Genomic DNA, 16583 nt, shown 5'->3' on the forward strand with positions numbered 1-16583 from the left:
CAAGCAGAAAAGTTGCCCAAGGCCTTCTGGCCACAGCACCCCCTACCCAAAAGGCTTCCACTGGTTTCTGATAATGGGACAAACTGTCTACACTGTCCAACAAGGAGTGTGCTTCACACTAAAGCAAAGGCAACATAGGATAAAAACCTACAAAGACTCTGAGAATGCCAACCGTCCAAAATTTAAAACCAGAAGGACCGTATGAATGATATTGGCTTCACATCAGCCTATTGATGGCATCCCTTCATGGCCTACATTGAGGAGAGATTCTCACTGCCAAAGCATTTGCTCTCCAAGATGTCCAAGGAAAGAAATTACTTGCGGGCCCTGAACTAGACCAAAGAGCCAGAAAACTCAAGTTCCACCCAAGGGATTTCATTGTATGAGTGAGATGGTGTAAAAACAGCACCGTACGTCTGCCCACCAGATGACTCAGGTCATGTTTGACTACAGATGTTCCTTTGTCACCTCCTAGAACTGCTAACACAGTGTGATGGGAGGAAAGATAGACCATTTAGGAACAAGAAGCCAATGTACCAATACAAGATGGGGAGTATTTGGCTCAGTAATACTAAAAAGGAAAAGGATCTTTGGGTTGTTGTACATCACAAGCTCACTATGAGCCAACAAAGTGATGCAGGTGCAAAAAGGACAAATGTTATTTTGGGCTGCATTAACAGAAGCATCACTTCCAAAACACGTGAAGTACTAGTTCCATTAAGTTAGCCAGGCTTCACCTGGATTACTGTGTCCAAACTGGGCACCTAAGTTTTAAAAAGATGCAGAAAAGCTAGAAAGGGTCCAGAGGAGGGCAACAAGGATGATTCAGGGCCTGGAGGCAAAGCCCTTGGAGGAAAGACTAAGAGAACTGGGCATGTTCAGCATCAGGAAGTCTGAGGGGTAATATAATACCTCTATAAGGACCTCAAAGGCTGTCATGAAGAGGGAAGTCAAAATCTCTTCTCATCCATTCCAGGATGCAGGACACGGAATGAAGGACTTAAGTTAAAAGAACACAGATTTAGACTAGACACTAGGAATAATGACCTTACTGTGATAGCAGTACAACAATGGAACCTGTTACCTTGAGAAATTGTGGGCTCTCCCTCACTAGAGACACTCCAAAAGTATCTGGGCAGCCATCTGAGTGGGATGCTATAACTTAGTATGCTGCAAGAGCAGGGAGTTGGACCTCATGGCCTTCTGGCCCCTTCCAGCTCTACTGTTCCATGAGCAGAATAAGGGTTGGCTAGTTTTGAGCATCATGCAACCAGTCACCTGAAAATCTGATGCAACCTGGGGTTCCAAAAATCCATGGGTGAAAGACCCCTGCAATAGCCAAAAGCACCTCTTTTCTTTACCCAGAGTTCAAGGTAACCTGTTCCTGCCCATCACCAGCAAGAGGCAGCACCTGGCACAATTACTACGCGACAGATGGCACACTAGCACAACCATTGTCTTCAATGAATTTGGAGGGCAGGCCGCATGATGCCCTTAATTGTGCTTTTGGGAGAGGAGGAGGAGAAAAACAAAATCTGGTGCATTAAATGTGAGGGGAGGAAAGAGCATTTCATTTTGAAGATTACACTAAATCATTTTGTGAAACAAGAAGTAGGCTTTAAAGGAGGAATTGTGGAATTGCTTGTTAATGGGCAGATTTGGAGGCGTCTGAAGGAAAAATGCCAGAGAACATAACTGCCACCCCTTTTTCCTGCATCCCCAAGTGCATGTGCATGCAGCAAGCTGGTAGACTGGATACCTGCCACCGGCTGTTCCCGTGCAAGAGGTCAAGGACTGCTGTGTTTTGCTGCAAACTCACAGGGTGCCAGGAGCTTCCGAGGAGCCTCCATGTTTAACCCTTCAGTCTTCTCACCCTCCAGCTCCCCACATAAAGCTCTTGTTCCTCTTCTGCCCACAGTCTTCACTCTTCCACAGCAGCCAGAGAGCCCCACCACTGCTCCTTTTGTGCTTGCCACGCCAGGGTCACCTTCTCAAGGGCTCCAGCTCAAGTCCACCTCTTGCCTCCACCCTCTGCCTTCTTAGCACAGCAAGGCCTTCTTTTCACTGAAGGTGCTAGAAAAGGAGTCTGGAGGAGAATGGTCTATTGTGACTGCCTCAAGAAAAGGGAATGGACTAAATGTTTATGGCAAGCAGGGCAGCAACAAGAGGCCAAAGTGAAGCAGGACCAAAAAGTCTGGAGGTGATCGAAGAGGGAGGCAAGGGGGGCAGGTAATGCATCATGACATCACTGATAAAAAACCCCATCTGGCAAAGAAGGGGGTGCATCAGTCCTGGTTTTGAGGAATCTGTTTCCACGCTATAGTGGTGAGAGCTGCTGGACTGCCTAACTCTGACTTCTTCTAAAAGCCATCATGAAAAGCTCTTTGAAACCTGGAATGCTGTTGATGCAAAGAGAGAGTAAAAGCACCTCATTTCAGTCCAGCCCGGCTTAGATCTCACCTACAAATGACACACAGAGCATCATTCCCTTGTTGCTGGCCCATTCCATTTCTCCACGTTGTTGCAACTTAGACTGCAGCCTAGTCTTCTTCAGAAAATGTGCAAGCCATGCTGTGCAGGGCAGGAACCAGGCTCCAGAATCAATTTTGGAGCAAAGATGCTTTGGGCTAAAAATTCTGTTCAGTGCTGACCTTGGCTGGTGTCCCTGGTGTCAGAAAGCATAGAAACAGAGCGAGTCAGAAGTGGCCTCCCGGGTCATCTAGTCTGACCTCCAGCACCAGCCGGCTCCGCTCACAACATGCCCACCATGTGCATGTCTAGCCTATCCTTGAACACCCGCACTGATGCGGCCTCAACCACCTCCTGTGGGAGCCCATTCCACACCTTCGGGGTCCTAACTGTCAGGAAGTGCTTCCTGGCATCCACCCTAAATCTTGGTTCCCTGGGCTTTGCTCCATTGAAATGCATTCTGCCCTCCACTGCAGGGGAAAAAAGGTCAAAAAGACCCACCTCTCAATGGCACCCCCTCATGTACCTGTATGTCACTAACAGGTCCCCTCCGAGATTCCTTCTTTCAAGGCTGAAGAGACCCAGCTCACTCAGTCCCTCCTCATATGGCTTACCCTGCAAACCAGCCACCTTTGCTGCACTGATTCCAACTCTTCTAATGAGGGGCCCAGAAGTGAACATGATACTCCAGCTGCAGGTGAACCAAGTCATATAAAGTTGCAGTAATCCCTCTCTTGATCTAGAAGCCACGCTTCTGGCTATGCAACCAAGGGTGGCGTTCACCCTCTTGACCACCACATCACACGGCTGACTCATGTTTAGCCTGCAGTCAACCAGTACCCTGAGGTCCCTTTCACAAGTGCTGCTCTCCAGCCACTTGTCCCCTAACCTGTATTTATGACACCCATTCCTATGCCCCAAGTGCAAGACCTTGCACTTATCCACATTGAACACCATCTTGTTGTCTCCTGCCCACTTCCATAGTCTGTCCAGATCCTTCTGGATCCAGAGTACCTCTTCCTCAGTTGCAGCTACTGCCCCCGTATTAATATCATCTGTGAATCTGACCAGGAGACTTGTCACCCCATCCTCCAGGTCATTGATGAAATGACTGAACAGGATCGGTCCCAGGACTGAGCCCTGGGGTACCAGACTTGTCACTCTCCACCATCTCCAGTAATAGTAACCCTCTGCTTTCAGTCCATCTGCCATGCCTTAGTCCATCACAGAGTGCATCAGTCCAGCCCAGAGCTCCTCAATTTCTCAACCAGGATATCATGCAGCACTTATTCAAAGGCCTTGCTGAAATCCAGGTAAACCATATCCACTGCATCCCCTCCATCTAGCCACCTGGAAATCTTGTCATAGACTTCCACAAGGTTTGTCTGGCAGGACCTGTTTCTGTGGAAGCTGTGTTTTGTGGCCGTCAGCCTCCCTTCCCTATCTAGCATCACTAGATCTCTCCCTATTATGAGCCTTTCCATTGTTTTTCCTACAATGGGTATAAGGCTAACAGGTCTGTAATTCCCCATTCCCCTCTGCTACCCCTTTTGACAATTAGGACCACTGACGCCACCCTCCAGGCCTCTGGAACCTCACCCCTTCTCCACGAGGCCTCAAAAATGGAGGCCACCAGGCGTGAGAGAACCCCCGCCAACTCCCTAAGTACCCTTGGGTCAGGGCTTGCCTCCTTTGTAACTTCCAGTGCCCTGAGGAGCTCCTCGACTTCTAGGGGGTTGAATCTAATCTTTCCTTTAAATCCCCGGCTTCATCCGATCCCCCATGCAGGATCTCCTTCGTCCTGCTTTGGGGAGAACATAGAGGCAAAATAGTCATTTAGCATCTGAGCCTGTTTCCTCACATCAGTCACCGAATCTCCTTCCTCCTTATTATGTAGTCCCACCACCTGTCTCCCCTTTCTCTTGCTTACATGTTGCTAGAAGCCCTTTTTGCTGCTCCTGATATTCTTTACAAGTCTCAGCTCACACTCAGCCTTAGCCTTGCAAAGAATCCTTTACAACGGGCCTCCTCCTCCCGGTAGAGCCTTTTGTCTACTTGCCCCAGTGCCCATTTCCTATCAAGGTTCCTCTTGCGTCTAACCCCCCTTTCTGTCTCCTTTTGCATCCATGGTGGCACTTTCCTCCGCCTTACTAACTAGAGGAATCGTCAAGGCTTGCACCTCCAAAACCTCCCTTTTGAGTGCCATCCACCCCTCCTCAACTCCCTTGCCTTCCAGTAACCTATCCCAGGAGTCTTTCCCCAGTCTGGCCTTCAGTTGGCTCTCCTGAAGGCCCAGCTTCTAGTGCTCGACCTGCTGCCCGTCCGCAGTCCCCTGATCTCAAAGCAAAGGATGGAGTGATCACTAGCACTCAGAGCTCCCCTAATCTGTACTTCATCTATCAGCTCGTCTCTATTGGTCAAGACCAAGTCAAGGATGTTTCCCCCCCTCATAGTCTCGGACCCTCTGTGTGAAAAACCCTCCCTCTATAGCTTCTAGGAAGCGACATGACCTGGCTGTCACCACTGCGTGAGTCTCCCAACTATTATCTGGAAGACTGAAATCTCCCATAATTACTGTGTCTCTCCCCCGAGATATCCTTAGAATCTGGCCTATCAGGACATCATCCAGGGTCTCAAGTTGACCTGGAGGGCGATAACATACCCCAACTGTCAGGTCTCTTTCCCTGTCAAAACCCCTAAGTTTCACCCAGACTGCCTCTACCAAATCCCTATCTGTGCTGCATTCTATCTCGCTGCATCCTATCCCTTCCCTGACGTATAAAGCCACGCCCCCACCTCTCTTTCCCTTCCTGTCCTTTCTAAACAGGTGATACCCCTCTATGTTTACATTCCAGTCTTGCCTTTCATCCCACCAAGTTTCTGTGATCCCCACCAGGTCATACCCTCCTATGTCCAGGAGAGCCTCAAGCTCTTCCTGTTTATTCCCCATGATCCCAGCATTGGCATACATGCATCTCAGCACCTTCCCACAAAATCCTTTCCTTGGGTCCCTTGGCCCCCTCTTTCCTCCCTTCTTCCTTGATACCGGTACCCTCTTTGTAGGAGTTCCACCAGCCTCTGCAGTACATCTAAAACCCTGGACCTGAAAACCTGGTCCTCTCCCCTCACTTATTCCATCAGGACAAGTTTCTGGGGGGCCTGAACCCCTCCCCCGGTTCAGTTTAAAGACCTTTTCCCCATCCTTGTGAGGTGCACTCCATCCCTCTCCAGAAGCCCATTGACAAGAAACTGGGTGCTGTGGCCAAGAAACCCGAAGCATTCCTTCTGACACCACACCAAGCCAGTAATTCACCTCTGCAGCCCTCCTTTCCCTGGCTGGCCCCAAACCCCTGACTGGAAAGCCACACATTTCATCCTCATCAACTCCAGTTAGAAAAATCTGTCCTAGACCTGCTCTCTGATCTGCTTTTAACTTCCTGGGCTCCTTTGGGTAGTGAACCTGGGACCTTCTCTACCACCCTTGAGCCCTGGTGGGAGAAAGAATGTCCTTCAATCCAGTCTAGACTGGCTTTAGTAGTTCTCCAAGGATCCAGACGGAGCAGGCACCCTTTGTGGGCCTCCCACAGGCACCAAGACCATCAAGCAAGGTCATGGATGAACAGAATTTTGAACCCAAGGGTAACTTGTGCCTCAAGCCCTGCAGCCTAAATTGCAATGATAGAAGGAAACAAAGAGGGCCAACAACAAATGCAGAACTCTCTGACAATTCCTTTGACTTTGATTCCATTTGGTTGATCGTGTTTGAAATGTGGTGCTTCACTTCAGGAGCATTCCCATTTCAGGTGCTGAAGAGCTTTTTGGAACCACTTTTTGATGAAGCCAGAGTTGGACAATCTCACAGGCAGCTGGTTGGGCACTCTGTGAACAGAATGCTGAGTAAGAGGTATCCACCTTGGTTATGCTCCAGTTTCAGGGCTCTTCCATTTGCTCTTTTTACTTGGCTAGAAAAGTTAATAGTGACAGGAGGCATTTTGATGGGGGGAGAATAAATAATTTTTAAGACTAATACTAGGAAGGAGAACATATTTGTCATCTGTAAAAGTGCCCTCATGCTCCAAAGATCTAAATTATACATGGCTATGTAGCATGCTTATAATCTGCCCAGCATCTGAGGAAATAAGGGATACAGAAGGTGCCATCCTAGCTTGTATCTTTGTCGTGCCTGACGGCTCGACAGAGGTGTCTACTCGTGAAGAAGAGGCAGAAGCTAACAGAGTCGGGCATTGGAACGAGGGGACTTATATTTGAGACCCAGTGCCCAGACGACCCTTCTGCAGCCTGGCTCTCAGACTACTGAGCTAGGAGCCTCTCTACAGCCTGACCCCATAGCCTCTGAGAGAACAGCTTCCTCGCAGACTGACGGGGAAGAGTCTAAAAGGGCAACTTCCCCTGATTCCAGCTCTGAGCTGCCTAAAGAAGTTGCCCCCCCCTCCCCGCCCCGGCTCCTGACTCTGTCCTGTTGTCGTCTTAAAGATCTCCAGACTTTAGCGTTCATTAAACTTTCCGTTGAATCCTCTTGTTCTCCTGAACTCTGTTCAGCAGTCACAGAGTAGTCTGAGAGCCAGGCTGCAGAGGGGTCGTCTGGGCACTGGGTCTCAAATATAAGTCCCCTCGTTCCAATGGCCGACTCACTGTTAGCTTCTGCCTCTTCCGCACGAGTAGACGCCTCTGTCGAGCCGTCAGGTACGACAATCTTATCCTTACAACAATCCTGCCAGCCCCATCAGGCTGGGTGAGAAATACTGAATATCCTAATATCACTCAGGAAGACTGGGGCCAGGCGGGAATTCCCATTTGGATGCTGCAGACTGAGTTGGACATTGATGTCAACCCTTGCCCATGTGCCACTGTAGGGTCTCGGCATGTGGCTGGGTGCACAAGATGCAGCCCTCTTGCCAAAGTGGAACAAGTCTGGATGTGGACGGTACCCGGGAAAGATGCCAATACATGCCCACTCATGCTTCCATGCATTCCATTGTAGAAGGGTGGGGCACAAACTGGCTCATCCTGCCTATCCAGCTATTGCATCGGTGCTTCAACCCATCTCTCAAAAAAAACCCCAGTCACATCCCTCAGCAAGCTACTAATGCCATGCATGGTTTATACGGTTCTGAGTTCTCGCAGGCTTTAAGCCAGCAATTATAGATGCGGCTCTGTCAGCTGATTCTGGAAAGCAGGCAGCTCACAGGGATTTTATTAATAGCGTCAAGGACGAGAGTCTTTGCTCCAGGCTGGATGGGAAGGGCTTATCCAAACGCCAGCCCCCAGACCTGTGGATGGCTCCTGCAGCAGGTCCTTTAAGAGGAGGGGGGGAGCAGGCTGGGGAAAGGGGGTCTGCCCACTGGGGCTGAGCCTGGCACCAATTAAGGGCACGGGAGGAGCATGAGGTGGGAGGGGAGTCTCAGCTCTCCACAGAGTCCTGCTGCCCTCTAGTGGGGAGCGTGGGGCACCGGCAGCCCCGGGTTGGCAAGAAAGGCATTGGCAGAGGAAGAGAGGAAGCACATACACAGAGCAGGCCCGAAGGAGCCTCCAGGCCCTCTAGTCTGACCCCCTGGCTCCAGCTGGCTCCGCTCATGTACTCCCCAGCATGTGCTTGTCCAATCTTCCTTTGAACGCCTCCACCACCTCCCTTGGAAGCACATTCCATATCCCAGGGTCCTAACCATTAGGAAGTACTTCCTGACATCAGCCTGAAGCCCAGTTCCTTGAGCTTCGCCCCAATGGAACGCATCCCGCCCTCCACTGCAGGGAAGAAGAGGTCATGACCCTCTTCCACATGACGTCCCCTCACATACCTGTATGTAGCTATAAGATTCCCTGAGAGTCTCCTCTTGTCCAGGCTGAAAAGACCCTCAATCTCTCTTCATATGTCATCCCTCCCAACCTGGCTACCATTCTTGTGACCCTGCCCTGGGCTGATTCCAACCTCGCTATGTTTCTCCTGTAATGTGGAGCCCAGAACTGGATACAGGAATCCAGTTGTGGGCACATCAGAGTGGTGCAGAGCGGTATCAACAGCTCCCTAGATCTGGAAGCCACATGTCTGGCTATTCATCCAAGGGTGGCATTTGCCCTCTTAACCACCACATCACACTTGTTCAGTCTGCTGTTGTAAAGTACCTCACAATTCCTTTCTTAAGTGCTGCTCTCGAGCCACTTCTCCCCCATCTTCTACCTGTGACACATATTCCTGTGCCCCAGGTGCAAGACCTTGCACTTATCCATACTGAATGCCATCCTGTTGTCCCCCGCCCACTTTCACAGCCTGTCCAGATCTATCTGGATCACCTGCTCCTCAGTTGTGGTCACCACCCCCACTTTGGTATCATCTATGAATCTACTCAGCAGACTGGTTATCCCCTCATCCAGGTCACTGATTAAAAGGTTGAACAGAATTGGTCCCAGGACTGAGCCCTGGGGGACTCTGCTCATCACCAGCTGTGATCCAGCTGCCCTCTTTTGAGCAGGTAGGCACAGGACTGCAGGACAGGGGAGGCCTTGCAGGCTCGGCATGCGTGGGAGAGGTGCAAGGGGGGGTGGGGGTGGGATGAGCTGCTGGCTGGCCAGGAGGTGTATTGGAGGCCCTGTGCCACCACTGGTGTCATCCCGTGTCTGTGTCCCTTAGCTGCAGCCCGGGGACTCTTTTCCCCGGGGTCAGTTTTAATTATTGGATTGTGTGTTTTGTCTGGGAGAACTAGGCAAGTAAAGTCAGGGAAGGGCCATGCAGGACAGACAAGGCAGGGGAAGAAGGCAGGGCCTGCGAGGGGTTCCCTCTGTCAGGCCAGGAGGTGGTCCTAGTGGGAATCTGCTGCAACACCTGTGACATGTTTGCCCTCCTCCCTTAGGAACAGCATGGATACACTTGCCTGAAGTGCAGGCTGGTGTCCCTCCTAGAGGAGAAGGTGAGGGGTCTAGAGGAAGCCCTTTCCTCTGTCCGGGTAAGAAAAGAAGGTGAGCGATTCCTGGACGTGGCCAAGAGAGCTCTCAGGACCCCCCAGGAGCAGCCCCACCTCCAGGCAGAAGACTGAGGGAGGGACCAAGTGGGAAACAGCAAGGGAGACATGGAGGCATGTCACCCACAGGAGGAGGAGGCCAGCAAGGCCTCCTCTATCTTCTAGTGCCAACCTGGAGCTGGGACACCAGTTTTCTCTGCTTGGGGAAGCTGGGGCTGGTGAGGCAAAGGCCAAGGCATGGTCATACTTCACCATTAGGAAGAGACAGTGCTGAGCGTTCATCATCGGGGACTCTGTGCTATGGGGCACTGAGACGGCGGTGTGCCACTCTGACCCTGAGGCGAGGGAGGTCTGACAGGGGCACACACCTGGCATGTGGCAGACAGAGTAGTTCTGGGAAAGAAACTCAGGGTCCTCAAGGCCCAAGTGGCCTTTTCCTCCATTTTGCCAGTCTGGGGATTTGGGCCAGCCAGGGAAAGGAGGGTCTCCGAGGTGAACAACTGGCTCAGACGTGATGCCAGAAGGAAAGCTTCGGGTTCCTCAGCCATGGCACCCGGTTTCTTACCAATATATTCTGGCAAGGGACGAGGTGTACCTCATGAGGATGGGGGAAAGGTCCTTTGGAAATGCTCTAGCAAGCTTCGTCTGGAAGGCTTTAAACTCCACCGGGGGCGGGAGGGTCCAGTCTCCCATAAACTTGGCCTGATGGGACAAGTGAGGGGAGAGGGTCGGGGTTTGGGGTCCAGGGTGTTAGAGGCACAGCAGGGGCTGGTGGGACTCCTACAAAGAAGGTGCCGGTATCAGGGAAGAAGGGAGGGAAGAGGGTTGGGGGACCCAAAGAAAAGGATCTGTGGGGAAGAGCTGAGATGCATATACACCGATGCTAGGATCATGGGTAATCCTATGGGGTATGTTATTGCCCTCCAGGTCAACATGAGACCTTGGACAATGCCCTGACAGTACAGATTTGAAGGATATCTCAGGGGAAGGATGCAATAATTATGGGAGATTTCACTTTCCCTGGTATTTGTTGGGAGACTCACTGGGCAATGGGCAAGCCACGTCGCTTCCATGACACTATAGAGGGAGGGTTTTCTACACAGTGGGTCCAGGAGGTGATTGGGTGGGTGGGGTGTAATATCCTTGACTTGGTCTTGACCAACAGAGAGGACCTGGTTGATGGACTGCAGATTAGGGAGGTGGTTGAAGCCCCATCAGTGAGGGTGTTTAAGGATTGGCTGGACATGCACATGGTAGGCATGTCATGAACAGAGTCAGGTGGCACTGGGGGTCAGACTAGATGGCCTGGGAGGCCTTCTGACTCACTCTTTTTCTAGTTTTCTAACCAGCTTTGGGGAGAACACAGAGGCAAAAACCCCCATTTAACATCTGTGCCTGTTCCCTTACATCAGTTACCAGGTCTCCTCCTTCCCTTTAAAGTGATCCCACTGTCTCCCCTTCCTCTTCCTATGTACATGAAGATAGAAAATAAGGAGGAGATAAGGGTGCATGAAATGAAGCTGCAGTGGGACCGATCTCACTGATCTCAATTCTGCCACCTTTTCCCAGGAGTCTGCATTACTTAACTGCGTAACTAAAAGATGCAGTTATAGCAGCTTACTTGGATAGTTTTAAATGTTAGCCTAAGATGCTATGTAGTATGTCTAAATGTTGTTTTGTTTCATCTGCCCTGAATTTCCCGAAATTCAGCCTCACTGGATGATCCCACTAGCTGCCAGCACAATCTACTCCCTCTGCAGTTCTTGGGATCTGCTCCTCTTACACTGGTTCTCCCTAATACGGAACCAAGAGGGTGAGACGGGATTCACACGTGCCTCTGAGCACTACATTCTGAGCTGATAGAAGGCAGCAGTGTGAGATGTTCAGGCCTTCCTCATGGACCAGCAGACTGCATCGTCAATAGGTTATCTTCCTTCTTTTTTTCAGTAAAATGCTGTTTGAAACCTATCCATTCATCAACTTCAAGACCTTGGCTACAGAGCTCATACTCCCCATTATTCAGCAAAAACCCTCGTCCTGCGTCTAATGAATGCCACACCATTTCTTTAACACAGATGTCAAACCAACTAATTGCTGGAGGTGTAACGAAGTTAATGCTTCTTTTAACCACATGCTTTGGCAACATGCATGAGTTGTCTCTTTCTGGGAGGAGTTATCATATAGATAAACCTTATATTGGAACATTTTTAATATTCACTGATGTACATGTCCTTTAAAGTTGTCTACCTGCTTCCAGGAAGTTAGTGCACATACCACATAAATGGATTCTCTGCACCCTTTTGACAGCTGAGAGACTGATATCGCAATTTTGAGAGGATCGCTGCTCACCTCCTACAATGCAGTGGATCAAATATCATATAGCACTTTCAACAATTGTATAGGTAGTGTGTAGGCATTACCTGCAAACAAATACTAATTGACTATTCAGTCTACTTTTGTTGAAGTTTTTGTATAATGCTGATAAAGCCATATTTTCTTATGCACATTTTATGTGCATGCACTGAAACTGATCTATTCAAAATTATGTAGTTACATTTTCCCTTTTCCTTTGTTTTCTTGCACTTTCATAACAAAGTAATTATTTAAAAACAATTATGATCCTAGCCTCAACCTCCTCCCAGCAAGGCAAGGCTCTCCATGGCCTTCTTGCTTCCCAGCCCAGAACAGCCTGCCAAGAATGAGAGCGCCAGCCACCGCCGTTGCCTCTTCCACAGAACTGTCTGAAAACAACTTTCTGCTCTCAGCTATAGGCAGAGCAACTGATCAAGGTTTGCTGGACTGCAGCCTTCTTATGCTGGTCTTGCAGCGATACCATCCCTTTCCAAATGAGCTGGGCAGTGCACAACAGTCAGACAGCAACACCACTACATGGTTCAAGGTGGTGCAGGGCTGAGAAGCCACCTCACTCTTGCTCACAAAAGCCACACCAGGCAGCCCAGGAGAGAGAGAGGGTGGCCTGGACTCAAACTTCGCCCCTTTCCTGAGCCACTGCTGTTCTAACAGGGTGCAGTGGCTTTCCAGGGCCTCAGGCCTGGTCAGGCCCGGCCCAGCAGAGGAGTCTTCTGTAACTGGAGGAGCTACCAAGGATGGAGCTCTTAACAAGTGGCTTGCCAAGCAAGTGGGTCCCTCCATCATTTGCTAGGAATCCCTTCAGATCCTGTCTCTGACACATTTCTTCCAGCACAGGTGCTCACCTGTTTGGCCAGCTTGACGGCATCATTGGTGAGTTTGGAGCGTAGCTGGGAATCGAGGTGAGCAGCAGGTGCTATCTCCACCACCTTCTGGTGCCGTCTCTGGATAGAGCAGTCTCTCTCATACAGGTGCACCACATTCCCATACTTGTCACCTGACAAGAGGCAAAGAACAGTTTGCAAGCATTGCGCTTATGCTCCCTACTCTATCAATTAATCAGTCCCATTAATCAAGTAAAAAGCCTCTTGAAAAAACTAACAAGGCACTTTTAATACATCAGGGATTTTTTTAATGTTATTTTTTTTAATATGAGTACTTCTGCAAACTGTACCTAAAAAGCACCATTCCAGGCAATCCAAAAAATTGAGGAGCCAGAGTGACTCCTCTGTGAGAAAAGATTGCAAAACCTGAGACTATTTGACTAACAAAAAAGATGAATGAGGGAGGACATGATAAAAGTGTACAAATGATGTGTGGTTCAGATACATTATGTATACTAGAACTCAAAGAGGAAATCTCATAAAGCCGACTGGTGGGCAGGTTCAGGACAGATAAAAGGAAGCACTTCTGCATGCAGCACATGCTTATATTACGGAAATTGCTTCCACAAAGATGCAGCAATGTCCAGCAGTTAGGATGGCTTTCAAAGAAGACTGGACAAATTCCTGGAGAAGACTATCAATAGCTTCTAGTCCTCTTGAGGACATGCTCTCTCCAGTATCAGCGGGAATATGGCTAGGTACAGTAGCTTCTGGGGAACTTAAGCAGGTGGGTGCTGCCACACTTGTTCAGAGACAGCTGGTTGGCCACTCTGAGAACAGAAGGCTGGACCAGGGAGAACTTGGGGCTGATTCTGCCTCAGGGCTCTTCTGACAGTCATTTTAGAAGAAATGTCTACCCTTTATCAAAATTATTCAGTTAATTTATTCAGATATTTAATCAAGTGGCAGCCCCAAGTTGCCACATTTGCATTCATTATTATTTAATGTGAGTGCTTGCTTGCTTACTCGCTCGCTCGCTCTCTCCCTCTCTCTCCCTCTCTCTCTCTCTCATTTTCCTGATTTTCCTGATTTTACTACACTTGGAAGATGTTTATACCTGGTTCAGAATCCTGGAATGGGAAAAGTGACAAAATGAAATGATTATAGTGAGTTTGGCAGTGATGTGTCAAATTGCTATTGGTTCCTGCAGCCCGAGCATCTCAACAACGCCTTTGCCACAAGCAGAATTCCATCCTGGTCTGCACAAAGAAGCAGCCCTCATTCCTGGCAGTCCAGATGAGCAAACACATACATGCACACCTCTCTTTCATTCCGTACCCAAAATCTGGACTTCTATGTGTCTTGGCTTTTCCACAAACTTCTCCACAAAGAGTGCGCCATTCCCAAATGCAGAAAGTGCCTCAGAATATGCACGGGTGTAGTTTTCCTCCAGCTCCTGCAAGAAGATAACAGCAGTGGCTACAGTAAAAGTGTGCATGGCATGGCTTCCATCTCCCAAATGCCTCCCTGATCACAGTGGAACCCTAAGAGGGAGGAAGGGGAAGCAGTCATGTGTCTTCTCCTCTCCAGGTTGCTTCCTAGAACTCTGACCATTGCACTGATCTGCCTTCCTTCCTGTTGGCCAGCCTCACTCACTGCCTGAGCCCCCCTCCTCCTGGATGTGTCCAAGCAAGGCTTCCCCTCAGCTCTTAGCTGGAGATGCATCTCAGTCCACCACTGTACTGGTAGAGAGACAGATGTCAGAAACATGGGAAGTTGCCTTAGACCAGCCTGGATGCTTGGTCTACCTAGCCCAGTATACCCTGGTGTGGCTGGCAACAGTAGGTTGCTTGGGCTTCAGTCAGAAGAGAGGGGCCTCTTCTCAGCACCTATTGCCTGCTTCTAAGCTTCTGGAGCATGTGCCTTGTCTGGAGTCCTTCTGAGCAAAGGCAACAGGTGGGATTAAATGCAGTCAAGGAACTGAAGCCCCCTCAGCCAGGCTCAGCCTCTCTGAGCCCAGGGATGCTTGCAGCCTCCCCAGTCAGGCCGTAGTTTCTCCACAATCTCCTTGAGCTTTGCCTCCCAACAGCCTTGCATTGCACCCAACAGCCTGGGTGTTGAACAGGACCAGAGAAACATATCTGACCACATTTTGCATATGCTGATCCATCTATCTATCTAGCCAACGATCCACACTCATACACAAAGTTAGAAATAAATGTTAGACATTTGACAGAATACAAAGTTAGCCAATTAATTTCTCATCCGAATCACCTCAAATAAAACCACTACAAAACAATGGATCCTCTTCAGTTGGCAAATTGGCCTGGCACAGGCAAGTAAACACAGATAAATGTTCCCAGGAGTACAAAAGGTTTCCTCCGCTTTTGCTCAGGCATCCCAGCGTGTATGGAGGGAAAAGTTAATTCTTTCTGCTATAAACTACCTAGAGAGCATCCGCAACTGGGGGTGTAGAAATAACATACAATAGCAAAACACAAACAAACATAGATTTGCTTCTATTTCTGCAATCCCCCTTGAAAATCACCTCCCACGTAGCACTTAAGCTAAGCAAGAATATTCCATTAGCATTAATGGGCACTCAAGTCCCTGCAGCAATGACCTTTCCCAGCATGGAAGCCATCCCAGGTTTCCATGAGGTGGGGGATTCCTTCCGCTCCACCGGCTCCCCCACAGCCCTCCACAAAGCACTAGTAGCACCAGGCCTTAACACACATAAACAGTCATTTCAGTTTATGCTATGCACTTTAAAGCCCTTCATTGATTCATTGCTCCTGTATCAGTCCTGTTCATTCACTCTACCAAGACATCAGAAGGAAGACATCAGAAGGAAAGGCAGTCTCCCCCACCACTGCCTAACAGCAGTCAGTCAGCATAGCCAAGGAAGGAGTTCCAGGTCCTACCTCATAGCTGCGCACGACCCTCATGCCCCGTCCTCCTCCACCGTAGGCTGCTTTGAAGATGATGGGGAACCCGTATGTGTTGGAGAACTCCTGGGCCTCACTGAGAGAGGAAATGGGGGCATCTGTCCCAGGAACCACGGGCACTCCTAGAGAGCAGACAACACTGGCACTCGGCATCCCACAACGTTTTCCCTTGGTGCACTGGCCTCCCTCACACACCATCCCTTCTCTTTCATCTTCAGGCTTGGGGACATCCCAAGGCCCAAAGATGCTGGGCTGGCAGACTGGAAACAGCCTGGCAGCTTTCTGCAGCAAGTTGCTTGGACATCTCCATTTTAACTCCTTGCTCCCACCTTTGGCTGTGCCCCTTCTATAAAGATAAACAAGCTTAGTGCATTTATAAACAATTTCCCCCATGAACCAGCCGGGAGAGCACCGTGTGCTTGCTGTGCGTGCCTGAGAGCAACAGCTGAAGGGGTGTACGGACGGCTGGGACCGAAGGCAAGTGGTCTGACTCCTCTCAGTGAACTGTGAGAGTGGAGACTCATTCTGTTTCCTGGTTCCCAGCTAAGCAGAGCAGAGGACGTTGCCCCAGTTGGTCTGGGGGTTACACAAGCAAGTAAGTTCTCAGAGAGAGTGTGACCGGCACAAGAGGACAGGACAGCTAACAAGAGCTTGGCAGCAGAGATCAAGGAAGAGTTCCCTAACCATTTTTTTAAATTGCACCTGACACTTCCATACTAATGAGACTCTTGTGAACCTTTCAGGACGACAGGACAAAGCACGGAGCGTTCCAATGCAGCAAGTAAGGTAGATTCTGGGTGTAAAGGACTCTCCAGTGGTGGAAACTTGCAAGGCCTGTGCAATGTTTTTTTCCTTGGCTGAGATCAACATGGCCTTCCTGTAGAAGCTGGTTGCCTTGTTGGAAGACAAAATGGGAGAACTAGAGCAGTGACCATCAACCCTCCACATAATAAAAGAAGATGAAAAGCTCATTGAGCAAAGAAGCATCAACAGCAAAG

At 49.6% G+C, this 16583-nt stretch overlaps 1 protein-coding gene across 2 annotated transcripts in view; it reads right to left on the bottom strand.

Moving 5' to 3' along the window:
• The window catches only part of PC (pyruvate carboxylase), a 265823-nt gene that overhangs the window by 159392 nt on the left and 89848 nt on the right, over positions 1-16583 (bottom strand). For both annotated transcript variants that reach the window (XM_044449338.1, XM_044449337.1), the window contains exons 5-7: positions 15562-15707; positions 13976-14093; positions 12659-12810 (exon numbers count right to left, since the gene is read on the bottom strand). In XM_044449338.1, coding sequence (XP_044305273.1) covers positions 12659-12810; positions 13976-14093; positions 15562-15707 — 416 coding nt within the window. The remainder of the gene's footprint in view (positions 1-12658; positions 12811-13975; positions 14094-15561; positions 15708-16583) is intronic.

Source organism: Varanus komodoensis, unplaced genomic scaffold (assembly GCF_004798865.1).
Source record: "Varanus komodoensis strain SLA01 unplaced genomic scaffold, ASM479886v1 scaffold57, whole genome shotgun sequence".
Lineage (NCBI taxonomy): Eukaryota > Metazoa > Chordata > Lepidosauria > Squamata > Varanidae > Varanus > Varanus komodoensis.